Below are 22,881 nucleotides of genomic sequence, written 5' to 3'. Positions count from 1 at the left end.
TACCTGTACATTAGAGTAAGGCTGTCAACTGGGCCGGTCTAGGCCCGTAACCGCGGGTCAAACGGACTAAACAGGTTAGGCCCGTTAGGATCGATTTTAATGGGTCCGGATCAATTTTGTGGGTCAATTTTATGCTGGGTCCGTCAGGGTCCGGGATCGGACCGGTCCCTTAGTAGACCAAACTGTCCCAACAATCAACTTTTAAAATTTAAAAAATAATAATAATAATTTAAAATATAATCGTTGGTCTGTCAAAAATAACCGTTAACTATTTATAAAATATTCATTTGACCTATATATATATATATAAGCTATATATATATATATATATATATATATATATATATATATATATATATATATATCTTATATAAGATTTATATATAGTATAATATATATGTGTATAATATACCAGCTGTATTAAACAATTCAATCTAACATGAAAAAGCATTTCAACTTCGATCCAGATTCATTTTTCGGTTGCAATGCCAAAAGTAGATAGTTTGTTATTATTATCTTTTTTCGTCAAAGATAGTAGTTATTAGAGTTAATTGAAAATATCTTATGTCCAAGAGTAGATTTGAAAGTCTTGGTAACAGCGTGTTATTAAGATATGTGTATGTGTGTATTGTTTTTTAAATTACTTGCAATAATATAATAAGATAACCATTTTATTCTCAATTATTTCTTGTCCCCTTTATATAATAATATAATAAGATAACTTATTTATTTTTTATTATTTTTTGTCCCCTTTATATAATAATATAATAAGTTAACTATTTTATTCTCCATCACTTCTTGTCCCTTTTATATAATAATAAGATAATAAGATAACCCCTATTTATTTATTTTTTAAAAAATCTGTTAGGCCCACTTAGCACATGGGTCGGGACCGTTTAGCCCGGGCCCGGACCGGTCCATACAAAAAGATTGTTTGGCCCTTTTAATTTGGGAACGGGACCGGGACTGTTTGGACCGGCCCACTTGGGATTAATTATTCTAGTATTACTCCCTCTATTCATTTTCACTTGTCCAGTATTCTAAAAATAAATTTTTATTTTTACTTGTCACTTTAGCATATCAAGAGAAGACAATTTCGTTTATCATATTATATCCACGGTATTAATTACTCATTTCAAATCATTTTCTCAAATCCATTAAATATATGCATAAATTAATATGGTTATCATGGTAAATTATGCACTTCATTTATTATTTCTTAAGATGTGTGCAAAGTCCATAGTGGATAAGTAAAAGTGAACGGATGGAGTATTTTTTATTGACTGTGGGTAATGTATTATTAATTTGGAGTTGTTAATTTTACTGTTTTATTTTGGTATTACTAATCCAACCTTGGTAGGTATAAGTTTTTTCGATACTATTTTTATTTTTGGGATAACTTATTCAAAGATTAGTAACCAAATAAAGGATAAGTCGGTACTAAATTTTTATCCATAATTATTTTTGTTTATCTATCATACCAAACGACCCCATTTATTATAGTTTATATGACTATATTTTCTCTTGGCAAAATACATAGGCAGCCCCTTTAATTTGTTTTCACTTTTCACTTTAACACTTATTCTTAAGATCGTTCCATTTAAATACTCCAACCAGCCATTTAGTGTGTCATCTAGACACAAAAGGCCAACATGGCAAGGCGAATGTTTCATACATTTTTCAAGCGCGTGAAATGATAAAAAAAAATAAAATAAACTCCTCATACTTATTGCCGGAAAATAAATAGTTTTTTTCAGAAAAATTTCCACTAAACTTCTTTTTAAAATTTTCAATGTAGGATTTAATACTATGTACACAAAGGAGTAATTTTAAGTTATGCCAAGTTTCTGTTTCAAGATCGAAGCTTCTGCTTTAATACATAGAATTTAATGATTATCTCATTTTTAAGATCCAAGCTTCCATTTCAAGACTTACTCAAAAACGGCCATGGCTAAGAGTAGCGTTTTGGCCGAAAAAATTTAAAGTTCATATATGGACAAGAACTACTCAAATTGGTCCAACTGTTTTTTCTCAAAAACTATATGGGGAGGGGGGGTGTATTTGATAAGAAGAAACATGTACAATATCCGAGCCCTGTTGAAATGGTGTGTAATTAGTATTTTGTCGAACGTGTATACTCAACTTGCCAAATTCTCCATTTTTCAAATCCGTCGCAGTTGAGTGGGTTAAAACCTCAAGAATAAGGGTTAGAAACACGCCCCGAGATGCATAAACTGTTGGGCATTGGTTTTGCTGTATTTGATTGGCTTGAATACCTTTTTCTGGCCAAATAGAGCTCGCTGGAGCTTGGAGCTTCATAGGAGTTGTCGTTTTTTAAGTTGGAATGCTCCAAATTTTAGTGGGGAGATAGATTACACCTAGGAAGAACCTCCGGCGCTTTATATCCATCCAGGTAATGATCGTGCAATTCACTCACTTCTAAATTTATTTATGTCCAAATTAATAATTTTCTGTTTTGTTATATTTCAAATCTACTGAATAATTAAATGTATAACTTGGAGGTTTGTGGAGGAATTTGTTTGATTATTTAAAGGAAAGATGAAAGATTAGTGAAGAAGAGGCTCGCGTTTTTACTGTACTGACAAAAGAAGTTTGGGTTGGGGGTCGGGGGTCGGGGTCGGGAAGATAACGAGGGGTTCTTTTCCTTTTAACTTTTTTCTTCTTTTAAAAGTTTCCTTTTGAAGTTAAATCTACGTGTCTCTTTCTTATTGGTTATTTTGGCGTGTGAATTGCACGCGCATCTATTGTATTTGGCTACCTAAAATTTTAGTGTCTCGATGACACATTAAAGGGTTGGTTGGAGTATTTAAATGGAACGACCTCAAGAATAAGTGTTAAAGTGAAAAGTGAAAACAAGTTAGGGGGGCTCGTGATGTATCTTTTTAGTCCGAGTTTATATGATTATATCTCTTTTATAGTCTATTTCTATTTAGATTTGAAAGAAAATAACTTAAATATTTCATTTTACACTTATGGTGTGTTTGGTACTAGGAAAAATAATTTTCATCATATTTTTCTAAAAATTAAATAACTTTTTACTTATTTTTTTGTGTGGGACAAGTAAACACAATATACTATCACAAAAATATTTATATATAATCTAAACAAATACTGTCTAGTTGTGATAGATGGTGAAATGGGAGGGTGGGCGGGTAGTGGGAGTGTGAGGTTGGTCAGGGCATGAGGTGGTTAGGAGTGGAAAGGAAACAAGGTTGATGGGGCTAAAAGTGGAAAGGAAACAATTAACATGGAATGCCATTTAAGAAACTCATTTTTCCTACTCCCAACGTCATTATCCTGATTCTTAAGAAAGATGTTTTTTCCAGATAAAAATATTTTTTTCTAAATATTTAACCAATCAAATATGGAAAATTTGAAAACCTTAAACACCCTTCATGAGAAATTTTTGCATCCAAACAAATATTATTACATATTTAAAATAACAAATTTTAAAAAATTTATAGTTTAAGACCACAAATTTTAAATATGTCCTTTTCTTTTTTAAACTCTAAATGGGTTCGAATAAATTGAAAATAGAGGAAGTACTACTTATACATGGAATTCTCGATGAAATAATCCAAACAAGGAAACAGTGAAAGAATCAAATTGACCAACTTGCTCTACATATTGAAGGAGAAATTTCATTGGAAAAATTACCAACAAAATTCTATAGCAAGTCAGAAGAGGTGCAAGTGCACAGATAGTCATCATCAGGATGCAATTTAGGAATTAGTCAGTGTTTATTTTGTCTGAAAAGTTAAAATTCAAGACGCATTATAATTCCTAAATAATAGCCCTTTCGAGTGACTACCTTTCTACCCAAAAGTTGGAGCACAACTACTAATATTGTCGTATGATAGTTCACCCACCTAGTGAACTATCACCACACTCTAACGAGGACAGTATTAGTAGTTGTGCTCCAACTTTTGAGTGGAAATGACGTCACTCTAAATGATTACTATTTAGGAATTAACCGGTACATCCTGAAATTCAGCTTTTCAGTTCAATTTTTCACTAGCTAATCTCTAAATTGCTTCGCTGAGAATGGCTATATGTGCACACTTGCCCCCTAACGAGGACAGTATCACATCTCATTTATACAAATCGCGTTGAAAATGATGTGGAAAAAAGGCATAGATATTCTCAATTTAAAACTCGAAATACAAGTATTCTGCCATAGACATACATTGTTCAATAAGCAAAAGAAACATTGTTGAGCTACACCACTTGATAAAAAAGTCCACCACGACACAAAAATAAACAATTTCATCTCCGTGAATGCGCCACTTAAAAGAGAGAAGTTCCCTTTCCCTTCTTATCTCCACCAATCTCAAAGTGCTTGCACCTCTGCAAAGTCGGTATCAACATAGAATCTCAGGTATTAGCTATTACAATGATGAAAAGGAAGATTGAGAACCATAACAAACCTTGATTGGGTGCTGGGACACATGTTTGCAACCCTGGCATTGCAACCTTAGCACAATCTTCTTGGTAGTTTTGGCCTAGTTTTAGAGGAATGTCGATTTATGAGATGAATACCAAGGAAAAAGATTATTATTGACCAGAATTAGTTTTAACAAATGTTTACATGAATACTATTCTACCTTCTTGTGGAAGACGGGTTTCGTCTGCCCACCATAACCAGACTGCTTGCGATCATACCGACGCTTGCCTTGAGCTGCTAGGCTATCTTTTCCTTTCTTGTACTGTGTAACTTTATGCAGAGTGTGCTTTTTGCACTCCTTCGACTTGCAGTATGTCTTCTTAGTTTTTGGAACGTTCACCTGCAAGTACAAGTTTAAAGACGGAACTGGTACCCATGTGGAAATGTTATAGCTACATTAATATGCAGATCACAGGCCAAATACAAACATACCACAACAGAAATGAATTTATTGGATCCAGGAACTGTGATCTAGAGTATGCAAATGCCACTAGACAGAATTTCTCAATATGAGAGAGCCATTCCAAATAGTGTCGACCATAATTACTACAATCCTTTCCAGAAAAAAGCTGGCTCAACTTGAGGGAAAAAAAAAAGATGGAACTCGAGACATTCTTTAAAGAAAAGTGCTTTAGCTTTTATTTAATACAACACAATACAAGGAAAAAGGTTTCTAGTGGTACCACAAATAATGGATTTACTAGTTCTTTTTCCACCAATGATGTAGGACGAGTCCTACTTAATTCATTGCATTTGGGAATAGAAGGGTCTTTAGTCTCTTAACAACAATTGAAGAGGCTAATCGAGGCTGAATTCTAAAGTTGACTGCATTCATTATTATTATTTACAGTATTAAATTAAGATACTCTTGATGGCATAAACTAATGGAGTCTGCCCTTGCACTTCTAAATTATATTGACTTTTATAGCAACTCTTTCACAGATGAAGTAAACAGAATTTTATCAAGCTGTCAAATTTGGTCCAAGCCCAAATGACCCGCCCAATGTTGGGCTGGTTATTGACCCGCCAATTTATTGAACTCAACCCATCTTGACCCAACCCATCTCAACCCATTTAAAGTTGGGTTAATTTTTAGCCCAAATTGATCCATGAGTAACTTTGCCAAAATATCTTAGAAATAAATTTATTTTTTGTTTTGATATGTTGTATATGAATTATGACCATAACAAAAGAAAAAATATTTTATTTAGTAATTATACAATTCATAACATATATTTTAGAAATAAATTGATCCATGAGTAACTTTGCCAAAATATCTTAGAAATAAATTTATTTTTTGTTTTGATATGTTATACTATATGAATTATGACCATAACAAAAGAAAAAATATTTCATTTAGTAATTATACAATTCATAAGAAAACAACATATATTAACTAAAGATTGATAAGAGTTGGACGGGTTGGGCAATGACCCAAATTTTAGCATATCTTGACCCAACCCATCTTAGACCAAGTAACTTTTGAGCGGATCATTTGACCCGTCCAATTATTGACTCAACCCGTTTTGACCCGCCCAAAATAGGCCCAATCTGCCCATTTGACATCCCTATATAAAACACAAGGAGGCAATGAATTCCAAAATTGAATCACATCGTTCACAGCCCAATAATTAGAACAGCAAAAGAAATTTATAATACTTCTAGCACTTCTATAAAGTTTAGAACTGGGTTACTGAGCAAATATCAATGAACTGAGGAAGGCGCATGACAAATTAGTCCATGAAATGGCAGACTAAACAAGCATTGAATATCAGACATGTGAGAACTTTCATATACAAGCAAAATGCAGCGACTCAGTGCAACTCATTGAATCAACAGTGACTGCACACCATGCAGCACAGGTATAGGATAGTTGAGACTTTATTCTGTAAACAATTAAAACGCAGCAATAGTTTTGCCACATCTCACAGCTGCTTTACAGAATTAAAACGCAGCAATAGTTTTGCCACATCTCACAGCTGCAGCTTCCATTCTATATCTATGTATCTCCCAGAGATGCCGCATCAACTCAATGAAATAATGTAAGTAGAAATTGGTGTTCAAGTAAAAGAAGTTCATTACTGGAGTGACCATTTGAGTGCTCATCCACAAATCAGTGGATAGATATACTTTCATACTACAAGAAAAGCTTTTAAACCCATTGTAGAAAGAAGAAACATGCAAAACAGAAATATGTTTTCCATGAAATTAATAATCCTCTATATATGTGTCCTCACAGAAAGGCCTGGTACACTATCATAGTTCTTACTACCAAGTGCTTTACAAAAGCTATACTGTTGCAGACTTGCAGGTGCTAACAGAGCAGCTCTAACTCTTTTATTTTGGTATGTGGATGTTTTTGTCTGATCACTATGCAGACAAAGGCATTTCTTGGCTCTGGATATTAAGACTGGAGCACCAAAGCATAGAAGTAAATAGTTAGGGTCAAATGTTATTTCATGCAGTGGCTCTACTTTCTTTCTTGAGGATTTACACTATTCCTCTACTCTTCTCTTGCCTGGCAATAAGTCAAGCCGAGTCCAAACTTAGCCCATTATTTACTGCTAGGATTTTACTAGGCAGGGGCAGATTTATATGTAAATATATGGGGCACGTGAACCCATTGTCTCTCCACCAAACTAGGTGTTTTATGTACATATTTTTTAGAATTGGTCTAATATTATTTGCTGGCACCCATGCTCCAAAGAGGCTAAATGGTGCACTTGGTGGAATGTTGAGTTATCTACCTAGAGGAGCAGGGATCAAATCCCGTTTAGTACTTTCCTTTTTCTCCTATCTTTAGTGGTGCACCCATGTTATGAAAATTCTAGATCCGCCTTTGTTACTAGGTTCAACCCTTAATACTAAATATTAAATAATAGATGCAGTATTTGTTTTCCAGAATTCTTTTATGTGCTTTAAAAGTTTCACCACCTTCCGATATTTTAGATCTTTTTTTGGATAAGCTTCTGGTTTTTTAGATCTTTCAGTCAATTTTCATTGTTATAGTTTGTTATGCTTCATTGAAGAATTTTCATAGGAGTGTGTTATCACGCCTGGCCAGGTAACAGCACATTGCTTATTACTTAAATCACTTATGGTGCATCCAAAGGCCAGGTTACAGTATCATTTATTTAATAATGACGAGGTTACAATATCATATTTCTATACAAGCAACCTATTATTCAAACAAATATGAAACCAAAACGGATGATTGAGATAATGTGTTTCCCCGAGCGAAAATAAATCTGCAACATACGCTAAATCATGCAACTGGAATGAGGTGTGTCATCCACAATATGAACCCAATAAAATTAAGCTTATACAAGCCATATAATAAAACAGAAGCATAACATCCTTAAACAAAATGCAACAGAGATTACACCCTATACATAGGCAATGGTATTAAAATGTCATACTTTTGTTTGAAGTGCAGTGCAACCTATACTCTGAATATATCTGTATCGGAACGGGAAAGAATCTGGTCAAATAGAGGTCATTAACGAATTGATGTTGCATTCTGGAAACAACTAAAAAGCTCTGGTAAGTCAGAGGTATCGTTAATTAAACTTTCCTTGATCCTCCAGAATTAGCCTAAAATTAGAATGCCATTGATACTAAAATTAAGCAGAGATTTAGTATATAAATAAGCTTAACTTAAAAGCTTCAATACCCTTTGAATTCTTAGATTTTCTACACCAAAGAAGATGAAAAACCTTCCAAATAATGCATAAATAAGCACCTTTCAGCATATTGCAAGCTTAACGGCAAGTGAAGGGAATAAGCTAGCCTTAATCACAATCCAAAAGTTGCATTCTAGACGTGGAATCAATAGACATGTTGAACTTTTAATATATCAATAGCCATAATCGTCTATCTATCAATACTATACACCAGCCTAAGCCTCAACTCCAAATAATATTAGATTGATCAAAACATAGGTGGATCTAGCATGTAACATATGGGCCAGTGTTTTTGACCAGACTTTGTATATATATTAGAATATTCACTAAATACCTATAAATACATGAATGTGAACTCAGTTATAAGGTTATTGTAAGAGCCTATAAACATATGATTGTGCCCAGTTATTATTGCATATTAACTTGAAGTTACTCTATGAGCCCGCAATTCAAATCCTAGATCCGCCTCTAGCTCAAAATCATGTGATCTAATGCTGCTCTACCATGTGAAAACAAAGTGTGCCTAGGTGAGTGCATCGCAATTAATGCATTCAGAGGAATCGACACTAGTGATGCTAATTACACCTTTTTCGAAAGTATGAGCTTCTAGTAACACTCTGAAAAACAACTCTGCAAAATACATCAAATTTATATACTAACGAAGACCAACTCCAAGTTAGTCGAAATCGGCTATACAAGCCCCTGTATATGTTCTTCTCTATCACCGTGGAAGTGGCATGTACCTATATAGGCACGTCGGGACCAATAATAAATCTGATAAACAACTAATTATACTTGAACTGCCTTCCCTTTTTACAAGTGTGAATACAATTAACAGTTTGAATAAAAATTCAGAAAATAACAAAATGAGCATAGCTTTGAACTAACAAGCATTTATGAACTTTTTTCGTTTCTCTCTTCAAACTTAAAGTTTAACGACTCAAAGCAGCAGCAGCAACAGAGAGATAAAATGAGTTACCATGGTTGGAGGCTGACTTCAAGCAAGGAAGGAGCTGCAGTATAAACCACCTTTGTTTCTAATGGCGTCCAGAAGCCCTAGAAAATGAGGGAAGACGAAACCACTTTTATATGGTTAGGGTTTCTACTGGGATTTTTTCGATTATGGGTATATAAGCAGCCCATTGTAATTTCGGGCTTAATTATGGGCTTCTTAGTAGTGATTGTTACTTGGCCCGTCCTAAATGGGGTATTTGCACAAGTCAAAATGGCCTCGTGACCACTTAAACTTGCACCTGATTGTCAACTCGATAACCGAACTTAAAATTTTTTTATTTGAACACCTCAACTCATATATTTGTAAACTAATAAACCCTTTTGATCATTGACCATGCTTATGTGGCAGGAGCACAGATGACATGGACAAAGTGCGTGCAACTCACATAATTAAGGGAATCTTTTGCAAATACCCACTCATCACAAGCTATTTACCCACCCTTACCCATTAAGTTTTCTCCCTGCCCATTTTTTTAGCCAAGCCAAGACGAACCAAGCCAAGCCAAGCCAAGCCGAGCTGGACCGAACCAAGTCAAGTCGAACCGAGCCAAGCCGAACCAAGCCAAATCAAGCTAAGCTAGGTTAGGCAATTAGTTTTAACTGGATAGGTATATATCGTAAAAAGTTTTTAAATGGGTAGAGAAGGGTAATTATTTTAAGTTCAATAGGTATTTTGTATAAATCTTCCCATAATTAACGCACATGAGGACAATAATTTTGGATTAAAAAATTATAAAATCATGAAAAAAATAACAACAACAACAACAACAACAACAACAACAACAACCTAGTAAAATCTCACTAATGAGGTCTGGGGAGGGTAGTGTGTACGAAGACCTTACCCCTACCCCGAAGGAGTTGAGAGCCTGTTTTCGAAAGACTCTAGGCTCAAAAAAAATAAAAAGATAAAATGACAAAAAAAAAAAAATATTAGTGTCACAACAACAATCATAGGATAAATAGGAACACCATGAAATCTAGAAGAAAGATGTAAAGCAAAGGGAGACAATATTAGTAAATATTAGTATCACCACAACAATCATAAGAAAAATAGGAACACCATGAAATCTAGAAGAAAGATGCAAAGCAAAAGCGATAGCTAGTAAATAGGACATACACTGAAGAGCGAAATAGTAAGCCACAACATTATCAATAGCTATCTTAGACAAATAACTTACATGGCTAGTCCCACAATGGTACGAAGTAAGGCACGACTCAACTACCTCCTAACCTACAACCCTAATACTCGACCTCCACATCTTCCTATCAAGTGTCATGTCCTCGAAAATCTGGAGCCTTGCCATATCCTGCCTGATCACCTCTCCCCAATACTTCTTAGGTCGCCCTCTACCTCTTCTCATGCCATCCACAACCAGTTGCTCACACCTCTGTACCGGAGCATCTGGGCTTCTCCTCTGAATATGTCCGAACCATCTAAGCCTCGCTTCCCGCATCTTGTCATCAATGGGAGCCACATGCACCTTCTCTCGGATATCATCATTCCTAATCTTATCTATCCTAGTGTGCCCGCACATCCACCGCAACATCCTCATTTCTGCTACTTTCATCTTCTGGATATGTGAGTTCTTAACAGGCCAACACTCAGCCTCATACATCATGGCCGGTCTAACCACCGCTTTATAAAACTTACCTTTGAGTATCGGTGGCACTCTCTTGTCACACAGGACTCCAGATGCTAACCTCCACTTCATCCATCCTACCCCAATACGGTGTGTGACATCCTCGTCGATCTTCCCTCCCCCTGGATAACCGAACCAAGGTACTTGAAGCTGCCTCTACTCGGGATGACCTGCGAATCAAGCCTCACATCCACGCCCTCTTCCCCTGGCTCAGCGCTGAACTTACACTCCAGGTATTCCGTCTTCGTCCTGCTCAGCTTGAAACCCTTAGACTCAACAGCCTGTCTCCAAACCTCTAGCCTCTCGTTAACACCGGCTCACGACTCATCAATCAGAACTATGTCATCGGCGAATAGCATGTACCATGGCACATCCCCTTGAATATGGTATGTTAACACGTCCATCACCAGGGCGAATAAGAACGGACTGAGTGCAGAACCTTGGTGTAACCCCATTACAACCGGAAAATGCTCAGAGTCGCCTCCTACTGTCCTAACCCAAGTCTTAGCCCCATCATACATGTCCTTAATCGCCATAATGTAGGGAACCGACATACCTTTTGCCTCCAGGCATCTCCAGAGAATTTCTCTAGGAACCTTGTCATACGCTTTCTCTAGGTCAATAAACACCATGTGCAAATCCTTCTTCCTCTCTCTGTATAGTTCCACCAACCTTCTAACAAGGTGTATAGCTTCTGTAGTCGAACGACTCGGCATGAACCCGAACTGGTTGTCGGATACAGACACTGTCATCCTCACCCTCGCTTCAACCACCCTCTCCCACACTTTTATGGTATGACTCAGTAATTTGATACCCCTATAATTGTTACAACTTTGGATATCACCTTTGTTCTTATACAATGGAATCACCGTACTCCACCTCCACTCATCCAGTATCCTCTTTCCCTTAAAAATAATATTAAACAACCTAGTCAACCACTCCAAACCTGCTCTCCCCACACACTTCCAAAATTCTACCGGAATCTCGTTTGGCCCGGTCGCTCTGCCCCTACTCATCTCACGCATAGCTCCCACGACCTCCTCAACCTCGATACGCCTGCAGTACCCAAAGTCACGGTGACTCTCGGAATGCTCCAATTCGCCTAGTACAATATTCTGATCCCCTTCTTCATTCAGAAGTTTATGAAAGTAAGTCTGTCATCTCCTCTTAATCTGGGCATCTTCCATCAATACTCTACCATCTTCGTCCTTGGTGCATCTCACTTGGTCCAAATTCCGAGCCTTCCTCTCTCTCAACTTGGCCAGCCGGAATAACTTCTTCTCCCCAGATTTTTTCCCCAATTCCTCGTACATACGACCATAAGCCGCAGTCTTAGCCTCTGTGACCGCCAACTTAGCCTCTTTCTTAGATGCCTTATACCTCTCCATGCACACTCGCCTCTCCTCCTCACCTATTCTCCCCACTAACTTCAGGTACGCCGCCTTCTTTGCTTCCACTTTACCTTGGACCACTTCATTCCACCACCAGTCTCCTTTGTGCCCACCAGATACGCCCGTCGAGACCACTAACACCTCTTTCGCAGCCTCCCTAATATAGTCTGCTGTCGCTGACCACATAGTACTCTCGTCACCACTACTCCTCCAAGCTCCCATAGCCGACAACCTCCCCTCCAACGCTTGGGCTTTATCCTTAGTTAGGGCTCCCCACCTGATTTTCGGTCTTTCTCGATTAGACCTTTTTCTCCTCTTTAACATAATACCAACGTCCATCACCAAGAGCCTATGCTGCATCGCGAGTATCTTACCCGAAATCACCTTGCAATCCTTGCACAACCCTCTGTCACACCTCCTGACGAGGAGATAGTCAATTTGGGTCTTCGCCACCGCATTTTGAAAAGTAACCAAATGCCCCTCCCTCTTCCAAAATCTAGAGTTCGCAATCACCAACCCAAAAGCCTTAGCGAAGTCCAACAACGATGTACCTCCTCCGTTCCTCTCCCCAAAATATATAAAAAAAATTTATATAAAAAGAAACAGTACACTCTCTCCTCTTCTCCCTTCCTTTACCAGTACACTCATTCCCCTTCTCCCTGACCACCCTCTTTCTCCCCTTTCCTTCCACTCAAAATCATTTTTTCCTTTTACCTCCAAATCAAACCCATCAATTTTTTACTGTCAAAAGCACCCTTGAATCTTCTCCCAAGCTATTCTTCGACTAAAAGTCAAGGGTATAGTTAAGACTTAAGAGGAATGATTAAGAATTCAAAAGTTGTATGCCAGTTTTTGAATTTTACAGTAGTTTACATCACCATGGTCATAATTTGGCTAGAACACAAAAAAAATAATTTTAGAATTTCAGAAGAAATCAACGATGGCTTCAAAGTGGGGGAGCATTATGTTTCACCACTAAATTCATCTCCTCTTTCACTGCTAAACCGAGCACTATTTGATGAAGAACTTTTCAGAATGCCTTTGGTAACTTTCAAAGTATTCTTGTTTGATTTGAGTTCTTCAGATTTGATTGAAGAATAGGTTCTTGATGAATTTTTAAGAACATGATTATGGAGAAACAGGGGTTGCCGATCATTTTGAATTTGGGATTCGGTCCAGACTTTACCGGCAATAGGTTCGTTTACCGATTGTTTGGGAGGAGGGGGTATTTGAGTGGAAAAGAAAAGTAAAAGATATAATAAATTTTTGATGAATAAATTTTTAAAATGGACCCACAAATAACACATGTCAAACAATAAATAGTCTAACATATGACATGTTGTATATATCAGCGCAATTGACATACACACGCTTTGTGGGATATGTTTATTAACCCGTATTCTATTAAGTTGAAGTGTTCAAATGAGAAAGTTATATGTTCGTTTAACGAGTTGGCAATCAGGTGCAAGTTTAAGTGACCACGAGACCATTTTGCCTTTGCGCAAATGACCTTTGTTGAGGCTACTATTTAAATTATGTCCGACGCTAGTTCAATGGAGTAAATTTGTCTACAAGAAAAATTCCCCAACTAATTTTAAATGCAAAGCTTGGGTGACTGAGCTAATGTGAACAAAATTTAAAGAGTCCCCTAAAAAAGGACTTTAGCATACAAATAATCCGAGGAATCATAAATAGCCAACTTTATAACTGGTAATTGAAAAATAACAATAATTTCAAAAGTAATTAAAATTTAGTTACTTTTTCATGTAAAGATAAAATCTGAACAAAAAAATCCTTCAAAATGCAGAAAAATTCCAATATAATATCCTGCAGTTTGAATTTTACATATGAGATTCCATCATAATGTGTTGGAGTTCCAACATAATATGCTCGAAATTTATACGCATGAGCTCCATCATTCAACATATTATGGTAGAACTTTTTGTGTGCTGGAGTTCCAACATAATATGATGGAAGTTTATACACATGAGCTCCATAATATATTATGCTGAAACTTTTCATGTTTCAGCAAAATAATGATTATTTTTCGATGACTTTACAAACGATGACTATTTTTTAATTACCCGTTCGAAAACTGACTAGCCCGAACTATTTTCACAATAATTCATCCAAATTATTGTTCATTTTGCGTCTGCGGATCAAAAAATGGGAGAAATAGGGCACCATAAAGGGCGGTATTTAACTTTTGGTCTTTGGGATAGGTCACTTGTCCAATAGGCAATCCAAATATGTTTGCCCATGGGACAATACTTGTTAAGCTTGAAGTTTTGTCTATTTGTCAAGTGACCTACCTCAAAGATCGAAGTTCAAGAACAATTTCATTTAAGGTATTTTGTAAACTTAACCCAAAGTTAAGTATTAAACTTTGAGAACAATTATTGAACAATCGAAATTTAAAGATAATTTTGTCGTAAATCCCTAAACTGTACATTAGTACAAAAAATCAGTTCTATTGCAGTTCATAGTAGACCTCTCACAAATTCTCCTCCCATTTCTTGCATGGAAAATTTATTTTAGTAATGATGATGTCCGAGCCAACTTGTGATATCACCAGCTTGCTCACACCTCAACTCTACCTCCAGGTATTCACCAAGAATTAGTAGAATAACCTATTTTTTTTTCTATTCGAATTGAAACCCTGATCTCCAATGATTTTCACTCACTTTGTATGCGCCTGCACCGTTGTAGGCACTCGTGGTTTGGATATCTTAACAAGTGTACGTGGCAAGCATGGCCTGCTTTGAGCTTTTTTTGGGTAAAAAGATGACCAAAGCAGTGTAAAATTGTTTTCAATCTCCAGTCTACAGGCATTGCGGCAGAACTACAATGATCTACGTTGAATAAATCAAAACAAAGTGAAATAAGAAATGCAGAAAGAATGTCTAATATAATAATAACCAATGTTCTTTCCTCCAATTACAGATAAATAGACTTGAATATGTAATCTACATAGGATGTGTAAGGTTCATGAAGCATTACCATGCAAAAAGAAATTCTACTACAAAGTAATCTTTGCTGCACTGCTACAAATTCTTAACTCTGAGGACAAACTTCACCTTTTACCAATGGTAGATATGATATTCTCCAGGCAAAACTTTGAAATAAGAAAAGGAAAGAGAAGAAAAGATAAGGTTCTAGGACTAAGTAAGCATTTACTGTTTTACTTCTTTAGTTCTACTTTCAGTTTCTATGTGTTGAAGAAGGGGTAGTAAGATATGCAGACATAATTGCTAATCAACAGCAGTCTTGCTTTTTCGAGCAGCAATTGGTTTGGGAAGGCTATCAAAGATTGGTTTGGTAATTGCTGCAGCAGAAATTGCCTGAAAATCTGGCTTCAAATTCCACTTTGCTGTTGGCCACAGGGAAGATAATGTGCCACTACTATCTGAATCCTGCAAACTCGACGTACTTGATGATTTCCTGACACTTGTACTTTCGTTCAATAAAGAATCATTCAACCCGATAGGGATAGGATTTATTGAACTTGCTTCAGTATCTGGTCCAGAGAGAATTCGACTAGCTGACTTAGGCCGCAAAGCCAATCCCTTGCCAGCAACAGCAGAAAACCCGCTACCACTGCTGTTATCTTCCTTCAACAGTACTTCTGGGGTGCAAGAACTGAAATCAGCCTCAGATTTTTGACGCCTTCTTGACAATTTCTCGAACCATCTACCCGAGCCATTGCCCAGAACTCCATTCTCTGACATATCATTAGCTACGCTTTTACATTTTCTATGAAGACCGAGTGGTGGATTAGAATGAGGAATTGACTTGACAAACGGTCCATCTTCTAAATAATGTGATACTCCTTTCCGATAGACAGCCATTTCAAAACCTTCAGATGCAAGTTTCTGAATTTCCGGTTTAGGACCACCATAATGTGAAACTCTTGGCTGGGAGGAAGACTTTAATTTTAGGGATTGAAATGAACCAAACAAACCAGGGTATCGATTGCTTGAAGGAGTCTTCTCAGAGCTGCTTGGTCTGTCAAGAAACCAATCACAGTTACCACGCAGCTCTGCAGATTGTTAGCCAAAAATATAAAACCGCCAAAGAACTACAGCTGACCACAAGAACTAAAGATGGTACTCAAGAAGCCAACAAGACAGATCTAGCTGCGTTACATAATTAGTCTCATAAATACTTAAAATGAACGTCATATCAACTTTAAAAAAGTAAGCAATCTTCACATAGCTTAGCAGTTCGTATGAGTACTGTTCTGCAGAAACTAGTGACTGGGAAGTAATATGAATCAGATGTGCAATTAGATTCCGACGTCTTAATTTTAATAAAAACAAACGAGGCCTTAGCCTTTCTAATCCATAATAGTGTAGAACCGTATGATATCTCATTTCTTGCAGGCTTTACCAACTTCATTCTAATTCTCAATAAAAAGCAATGCAGAATATGTACCTGAAACAATCTTCTGCATCTCCATGAGACCCTTATTCCATCCATAATATGTTCTCGAGAGACCATTTTAAATAATTTTTTGCTTAAACATTGAATACTTTGTGAAGTCAAGGCAAGAACCAACTAAACTTTAGCTTTGTATGCAAACAGTTTGCAGATCCAAGAAATTTTTGTGGACAATCTTTTCTTCTTCTTTTTTTTTTTTCAATAAAATTCTTGTCAACTAAGTAAAGCTTGTCAATCTTTTTATTTTTTTGACAAGGACCAAGCTTATCAATCTTAATACATTGAAAAAAGTGTCGTGCACTTGAAAGCGATGTTTTTCTCCTTCAGAAATTGAGGGCATTTCGCTGGAATATGAGCCTTTTCAAGTCGATAGATAGGAAATAGTTCTATAAGTTAGTCACAGATAAAGTGCACAAATGCAAACTGAATCCACCTCGGAACCCTAACAATCTTACAACTGGTAGTCCACTAAGTGCTAATGATATGCAAAGAAGTGAATGCGAGATCCTACTTATTAGTACTCCAGCTTGGTTACTTGCTGCTCCACCTGTACGTAAGGATTTCAACTACATAGTACGTACAGCCAAGATCTAACAGTGCTGGTGCACTAGTTATTAATTGTTCTTTACAAACAGATCACCTTATACACAAATTCTAATAGCCTGGGAGAAGAATGATGGTTGTCCTTGAAATGCAAATCTCTAATTCGAAAATGCAGCAGAGATCCACCTAAGACAAATGGGCTCATTTGATGTTTTTATCTGCCATGCCCATACAAAGCTCTTGGCTAAACAAGACAGACTTAAATATCTAAGTGAAAAAGGGCTCGTTCACTTCTATTGACGACACAATTAAATTACAATTACATAGAACCAGAAGCTGATATGACTTGTTCCATGTAGTGAAGGATGAAATAAAAAGATGAGAATATCCAACTAAAAAACAAGGAGTAGATTATGGTTTGCTAACCGAAACTCTAATTCATCGATGCAAATTTCACCATGAAAATCAGAGCTTAAAGCAGTTAAATTTGTAAAGAAAGAGAAGGAAATAAGCTGAAGAAAGAAAAAGCTCAAACACGTCTATGCCTTGATTCAACCTCAACATAACATCTACATTTATAAAGGCATCTCTAGGTAACTGTGGTCAGATCTCCATACCATCTTATATTAACGAGTTGTAATGCAACTGAAAGCAATGAATTTTGCAGTCTCTATGCACCCATACAATAATCACTGATTTTCTGATGGAGTTGAATGCCATTCTCGAACAGTTAGAGAACCTTTTGTGGTTTTCATGTCCATAATAATAACGGAGGAAACAAGCAACGCATATTTTATGATAGACTGATAGGTAATGAGTTGGTCACATGTAAACAAGCAATTAACATAAATCTAAAACAGAAAATGAAAAAAGACTAGATCAGCGACTTATCCTCAGATTAGCACAAGTAGTTCATTTACGATGAAGGTTTTATTATCAGTCACTACAGGAAAATTGGGAAAGAGACGCTGATATGAGATTCTAAAGTAAGAAAGTTAGAATACCCTTGGGTGCCTTCACCATTTGACACTATGGGTGATGGTGGATGCCTCCCGTGTAATGGTATTTGAAGAGTCTTTAGAGCAAACATCTGGAGATCCGAAACCAGCCCATTCAACCTCTTAATATCAGCTACCTGTCACATTGCATACGATTGTACAGCATGTTAAAGCCATTATCTATTTGGAGAGAACAATCCCAGGTGTAAAATGATAAAGAAATGCGAGTAGATATTGGTGCACTTTGCTTTGCAATCAAAATAAAACAAGCTCAAGTTCACAATTGCATCAACTGCTTGCTTTAGCATGTCACATAATGAAATAAGTTGAAAAATTCTAGAATCAGTACACTGTTTATCCTCGCATTTGATTTCAGAATGTCCATAAAACTCAGCTGGCACTTTTACATGCAAAAGAAGACGTACTGGTGATAGCCAAAGGCAAACTTGTCCGTGTACAAAGTAATTTGTTATAATAGTAGCCAAAAGAAAAGCTTTAGCCTTTAAGTGGCAGTTGCTGGCTAGTCACAGCTCTAAAATCAAACCACCTCTACACCTCTTCCTCTTCTTTTAGACTTAACCACAGGGAAATAACACACAATGTCTAACCTTTTGTGCCTCCCTGGTCAGTTTTCGCTATTGCATCGTTCAGAGAAAACCTTTTCCATTTCTATTTGTGAATATGGTAAACCCCATCCCCATCAAACCTCCTTTATCAGCATTAAACAGTGACTTTTCTCATTGACTGACTCGAATCCACAACCACATTTGTTTTTTTTTTAAAAACATCAACTTTGTTCATTCAAAAATCCCCCCATTCTTCCATTCTTTCTATGATCAAACAAAAGTAGAAACTCATACATGAATCAAAATAAATACAGAAAATTTAATACAACAACAACTAAGACGTCAGTTGCAAACAAGTTGGGATCAACTATATGAATCATCACTAACCAACGATACTCCCTTTAAACTATAATACAAATAACATACATAAAATTTAATATTAAAAAAATACCAATATTTTTATTAGTATAAGCAAATACAAATAAAAATACAGAAAATTAAATATTTAAAAAGAAAAAAAGAAAAATTACCTCAACTCCATATTTGATTGCTACACCAGGAAGTGTGTCAAATTTTGAAACTTGGTGTTCAATGTAATTCAATCCTCCTCCACCGACACTACAACCACCGCTGCCACCACCAGCATGCGGTGGAGATGATGACCTCATCATGGCGGAGCAATCTCCCCCGCCAAAAAAAAAATAGAGGGGAAAAAGAACCTAATCCAGTTTCAATCTACATATTTTGATTATTTAACCAGTTATAAAGATTAAAATTATGTGTAAATCATGCTTCTCTAAATATCAAAAGAACCTAACCCAGTTTCAATCTACACATTTTGATCAATTAAACATGTACAAAAATTAGAATTATGTGTATATCATGCTGCTTTTATGTAATAAAGATTGTATCTTTATTACCAGCCTAAATAAAAAACCAAAAAAATATTAAAAGAATATATCCCTGCTTCAGTTACACATTTTGATCAATGCCCATCTAAAAAAGTAGAAGTAAAAATTAAATCTTGATTGGCAGATAAGGAAGAAATGAAAATGAATATAAGAGATGATGACTGTAAGATTTAAAATAAAAAGGCTTCTCAGATCTGCCGATTAATTGGATTTTTTTCTATAAAAAAATATATTGTTAGTTCCTTTTTTCTGGGGAAGAAAAATGTGAGAGAGTGAATGAAAGATGAAGGTGACGGTGTTGATAGGGGAATGATGACAAATTCCACTTTTTGCAGAATCCTTTGTTTTCCTTTGACTTAACCGCCTTTTTATATCTTCTGAAAATGAAGTACGAAAATGAGGTAAAAAATTGTCTTGCTTCTCTTCGTGTTTACACAAAAATGTAATACAACTTTTCATAACGGGAAAATGTCCAAATTTACTACGTTTAATATAAGTTATAAATTTATCCCACCGTCAATAAACTTTTAAAAATTACCCCTCAATCCGTTAAATAACTCAAAATCTCTCAAATCTATTTTATTTAAATCACTTATTTTTCTTCTTGATCCACTATTTTCAGAAATTATTTTTAATGTGAATGCTAAAGGTATTAAACTATACAAAATATCCATGGATATTTTTTAATTAACATTGCATCCACTTCTCTCCTTTTGATAATGGTTTTGTAATTGGTTTAAAATTTTATAATTTTTTAACGATATACACGCCGTAGAATTTTGTGAGTCTATTTGTTATGTATTATATCCGATTATTCATCATGTATGTACATATGCATTCGAATATATTTTGTAATTGTCTAGTTAGTAGAAAGTTCGGTCGACTAACTTAAGAGTGCACAATATGTAGACATTTGATTAAAGCAAAGTTGAATTTGACTATGCAAAATCTCCAAGAAACTTCAACTCGTATCACTACCAGTTGTAAAGTCTTCAGACCTTTGGTGGAATGAATTCATTAAAGATGTGAGTTGTTGTAAATACTTTTAAAATTTAGACAAGCTATCTAATTTAGATTCTTCAATTTACTATATTTTATTTACTACCATTGCATTATTTTAATATTTCTTTCTCTTATTCTCCTTTTCCAATTAAGAAAATAGGTAAATGTCAACTATTTTAAAAATGGTGGATCAAGAAAAAGAATAAGTGACTTAACTAAATTGATTTGGGAGAATCTAAGTCACTTGTAGACCTATGGGTAAATTTTAAAAATTTGTTGATGGTAGGAGTAAATTTATCCAAATAGTATAACAGTATGGATAAATTTGGCCAAATAGTATAACGAAGGTTAGATGTAGACAATATTCAAAAGTAGAGGATAAATTTGGACCTTTTTTCTTTCATAACTAATAGCATGTCTAACCAAGTTTTTAAAATCAACTTATTTTTAAAAGTATTTTTCTCAAAAGTACTTATCAGAAAAATAATTTTTGTGAGAAACATTTTGTGTTTGGCTAATTAGTTTGAAAAATACTTTTGATTATCAATTAATTTTTAGTCAAGCTTTTAAAAAGTGTTTCTAAATGAATTTTTCTCTTTTCAAAAAAAAAAAAAAACTTTTGGAAAGTAGCAAGTTTTTTGTTTCTCAAAAACTGCTCGTGCTTCTACTTAAAGCATTTCTTTTCCTTCCAAAAATTTAGCCAAACATTACTTTTGGCCAAAAAGAAGCACGTTAAATGCGCTATAAGTAATCTAACAAGGTGATAATATAATTAGTTAGTCAAAGTTAAACGAGAGAAAATATATTTATTGGTTATTTAGCGTGAATAATTTTCTATGAAAATTAATGCATTTGGTTAAATAATTAATATGAATTTGGAAAGTAAATTTCTTATTATTTTGAAGTAAAGTTTATGTTTTCAATACTTATAATTAAACTAGTATATATCAAAAATTGTTGTAGACGAAAAATGTTCCAAAATTTGTAAAAAGGAAGTTATAATGCAGCTGCTTAAGTTTTCATGTATTCTAGGAGCATGAAAATAACTCAAGTTGATTTGTGAGGCTTGACGAAACTCGATTATTTGGAGTTTCCAATTTTTTGGTAGACTGGGGTATTTTTTTTTTTTTTTATTATTATTAAAAAAAATTTGTGTGTGTGGCGGTAGTGTATTTAATGTGCGAAATGCGTTAGTAGTTATTTATGACTATTTCAAACACCGTAAAACTATCTAGATGCATCTCCCATTGTGATAAGATTTTTTCTTTTCTTTTGTTACAAAATAACTTACTCCTTAAGAAAGTCTAGACCAGTAAAAAAGAAGATACTTATTTAGTTACTTTAACCAAAAATATTACTCCTAGTAATTATACTTATTTTACGAGGAAAAGAAGAAGAAGTAATTATACTTGTGTAATTTTTCGTTCATGCCAAGTTCTATGATTTTCCATGGATGAATGTCAAAATAAAATCCAGAAATATGTAATTCCCAACATATCACATGATTCTTGTTTTTAAAAATCCACACTTTTTCAAACCCCAGAAAACTAGCTAAGTTGGTAGAGGTATGGCTCTCCTAATCTTATACTTCTATCTATTGAAGGACAAAGAAAAATGAAATCTATAAATTTGAGGCTGTAGTAAAATGGTCCTTAGATTTTATAATATGAAAGAGTTTTCTTTTGCGGTATGTGAAATTTAACCTCTTAATAATTTCATTTATCTGCTAATTAACTGCTTTCAAATGTGTAATTTAATAGAGGATTTTACATTATTGGATAACAAGGGATTCAAATGATTCTCACTTCTCAACGAGTTTACTTTTAATCAAATGCTATTAGAATTACTACATAAACCCAAAATGAATTTTCAAAAAAACAATGGTGTAAATGCAACAAAAAAAACAGAAAAGTGGAGATGCGGGGTATCGATCCCCGTACCTCTCGCATGCTAAGCGAGCGCTCTACCATCTGAGCTACATCCCCAGCTGTGATCAAATTTGTTACTATAATTTATCATGTTCAAAATAATTCCTTTCAAAACAATTTCCTTCCTTGGTTTATGCTTCATAATCTTGCAATCATTTAGGGCCCATTTGGCTATAAAAAAGTTTTCTTTTTTTCGTAATTAATGTTTGGCTATGAAAATTTCAAATTTCACTTGATGTTAAATTTCATAAATTTTTTGGAATATGAAAAACTCCAAAAAGTTATTTTACAAAATTTTCA

The 22,881-nt window shown here is 35.1% G+C and overlaps 3 protein-coding genes and 1 non-coding gene across 4 annotated transcripts; all 4 read right to left on the bottom strand.

The window, feature by feature from the left end:
• Window positions 1-4,142: 4,142 nt before the first annotated feature.
• Window positions 4,143-9,267, bottom strand: LOC104119106 (large ribosomal subunit protein eL42). Its single transcript, XM_009630520.4, has 4 exons — window positions 9,128-9,267; window positions 4,626-4,805; window positions 4,449-4,523; window positions 4,143-4,368 (listed from the first exon to the last, which is right to left on the bottom strand). Exons 1-4 carry the CDS (start codon window positions 9,128-9,130, stop codon window positions 4,309-4,311), a joined length of 318 nt encoding a protein of 105 aa, XP_009628815.1. The 5' UTR covers window positions 9,131-9,267; the 3' UTR covers window positions 4,143-4,308.
• Window positions 9,268-11,119: 1,852 nt separating this feature from the next.
• LOC138909312 (uncharacterized) lies at window positions 11,120-12,553 on the bottom strand. Its single transcript, XM_070200496.1, has 2 exons — window positions 12,118-12,553; window positions 11,120-11,178 (listed from the first exon to the last, which is right to left on the bottom strand). Exons 1-2 carry the CDS (start codon window positions 12,551-12,553, stop codon window positions 11,120-11,122), a joined length of 495 nt encoding a protein of 164 aa, XP_070056597.1.
• Window positions 12,554-15,082: 2,529 nt separating this feature from the next.
• LOC104119298 (uncharacterized) lies at window positions 15,083-20,069 on the bottom strand. The gene is made up of 3 exons (XM_009630759.4): window positions 19,271-20,069; window positions 18,181-18,311; window positions 15,083-16,198 (listed from the first exon to the last, which is right to left on the bottom strand). Exons 1-3 carry the CDS (start codon window positions 19,409-19,411, stop codon window positions 15,445-15,447), a joined length of 1,026 nt encoding a protein of 341 aa, XP_009629054.1. The 5' UTR covers window positions 19,412-20,069; the 3' UTR covers window positions 15,083-15,444.
• Window positions 20,070-22,565: 2,496 nt separating this feature from the next.
• On the bottom strand, window positions 22,566-22,638 carry TRNAA-AGC (transfer RNA alanine (anticodon AGC)). Its single transcript has one exon. It is a non-coding gene; the product is annotated as a tRNA-Ala (tRNA).
• Between the last annotated feature and the right edge of the window lie 243 nt (window positions 22,639-22,881).

The sequence above is a fragment of the Nicotiana tomentosiformis genome, chromosome 4 (assembly GCF_000390325.3).
Source record: "Nicotiana tomentosiformis chromosome 4, ASM39032v3, whole genome shotgun sequence".
NCBI classification, from domain to species: domain Eukaryota; kingdom Viridiplantae; phylum Streptophyta; class Magnoliopsida; order Solanales; family Solanaceae; genus Nicotiana; species Nicotiana tomentosiformis.
This window is presented reverse-complemented; position numbering and strand designations above follow the sequence as displayed.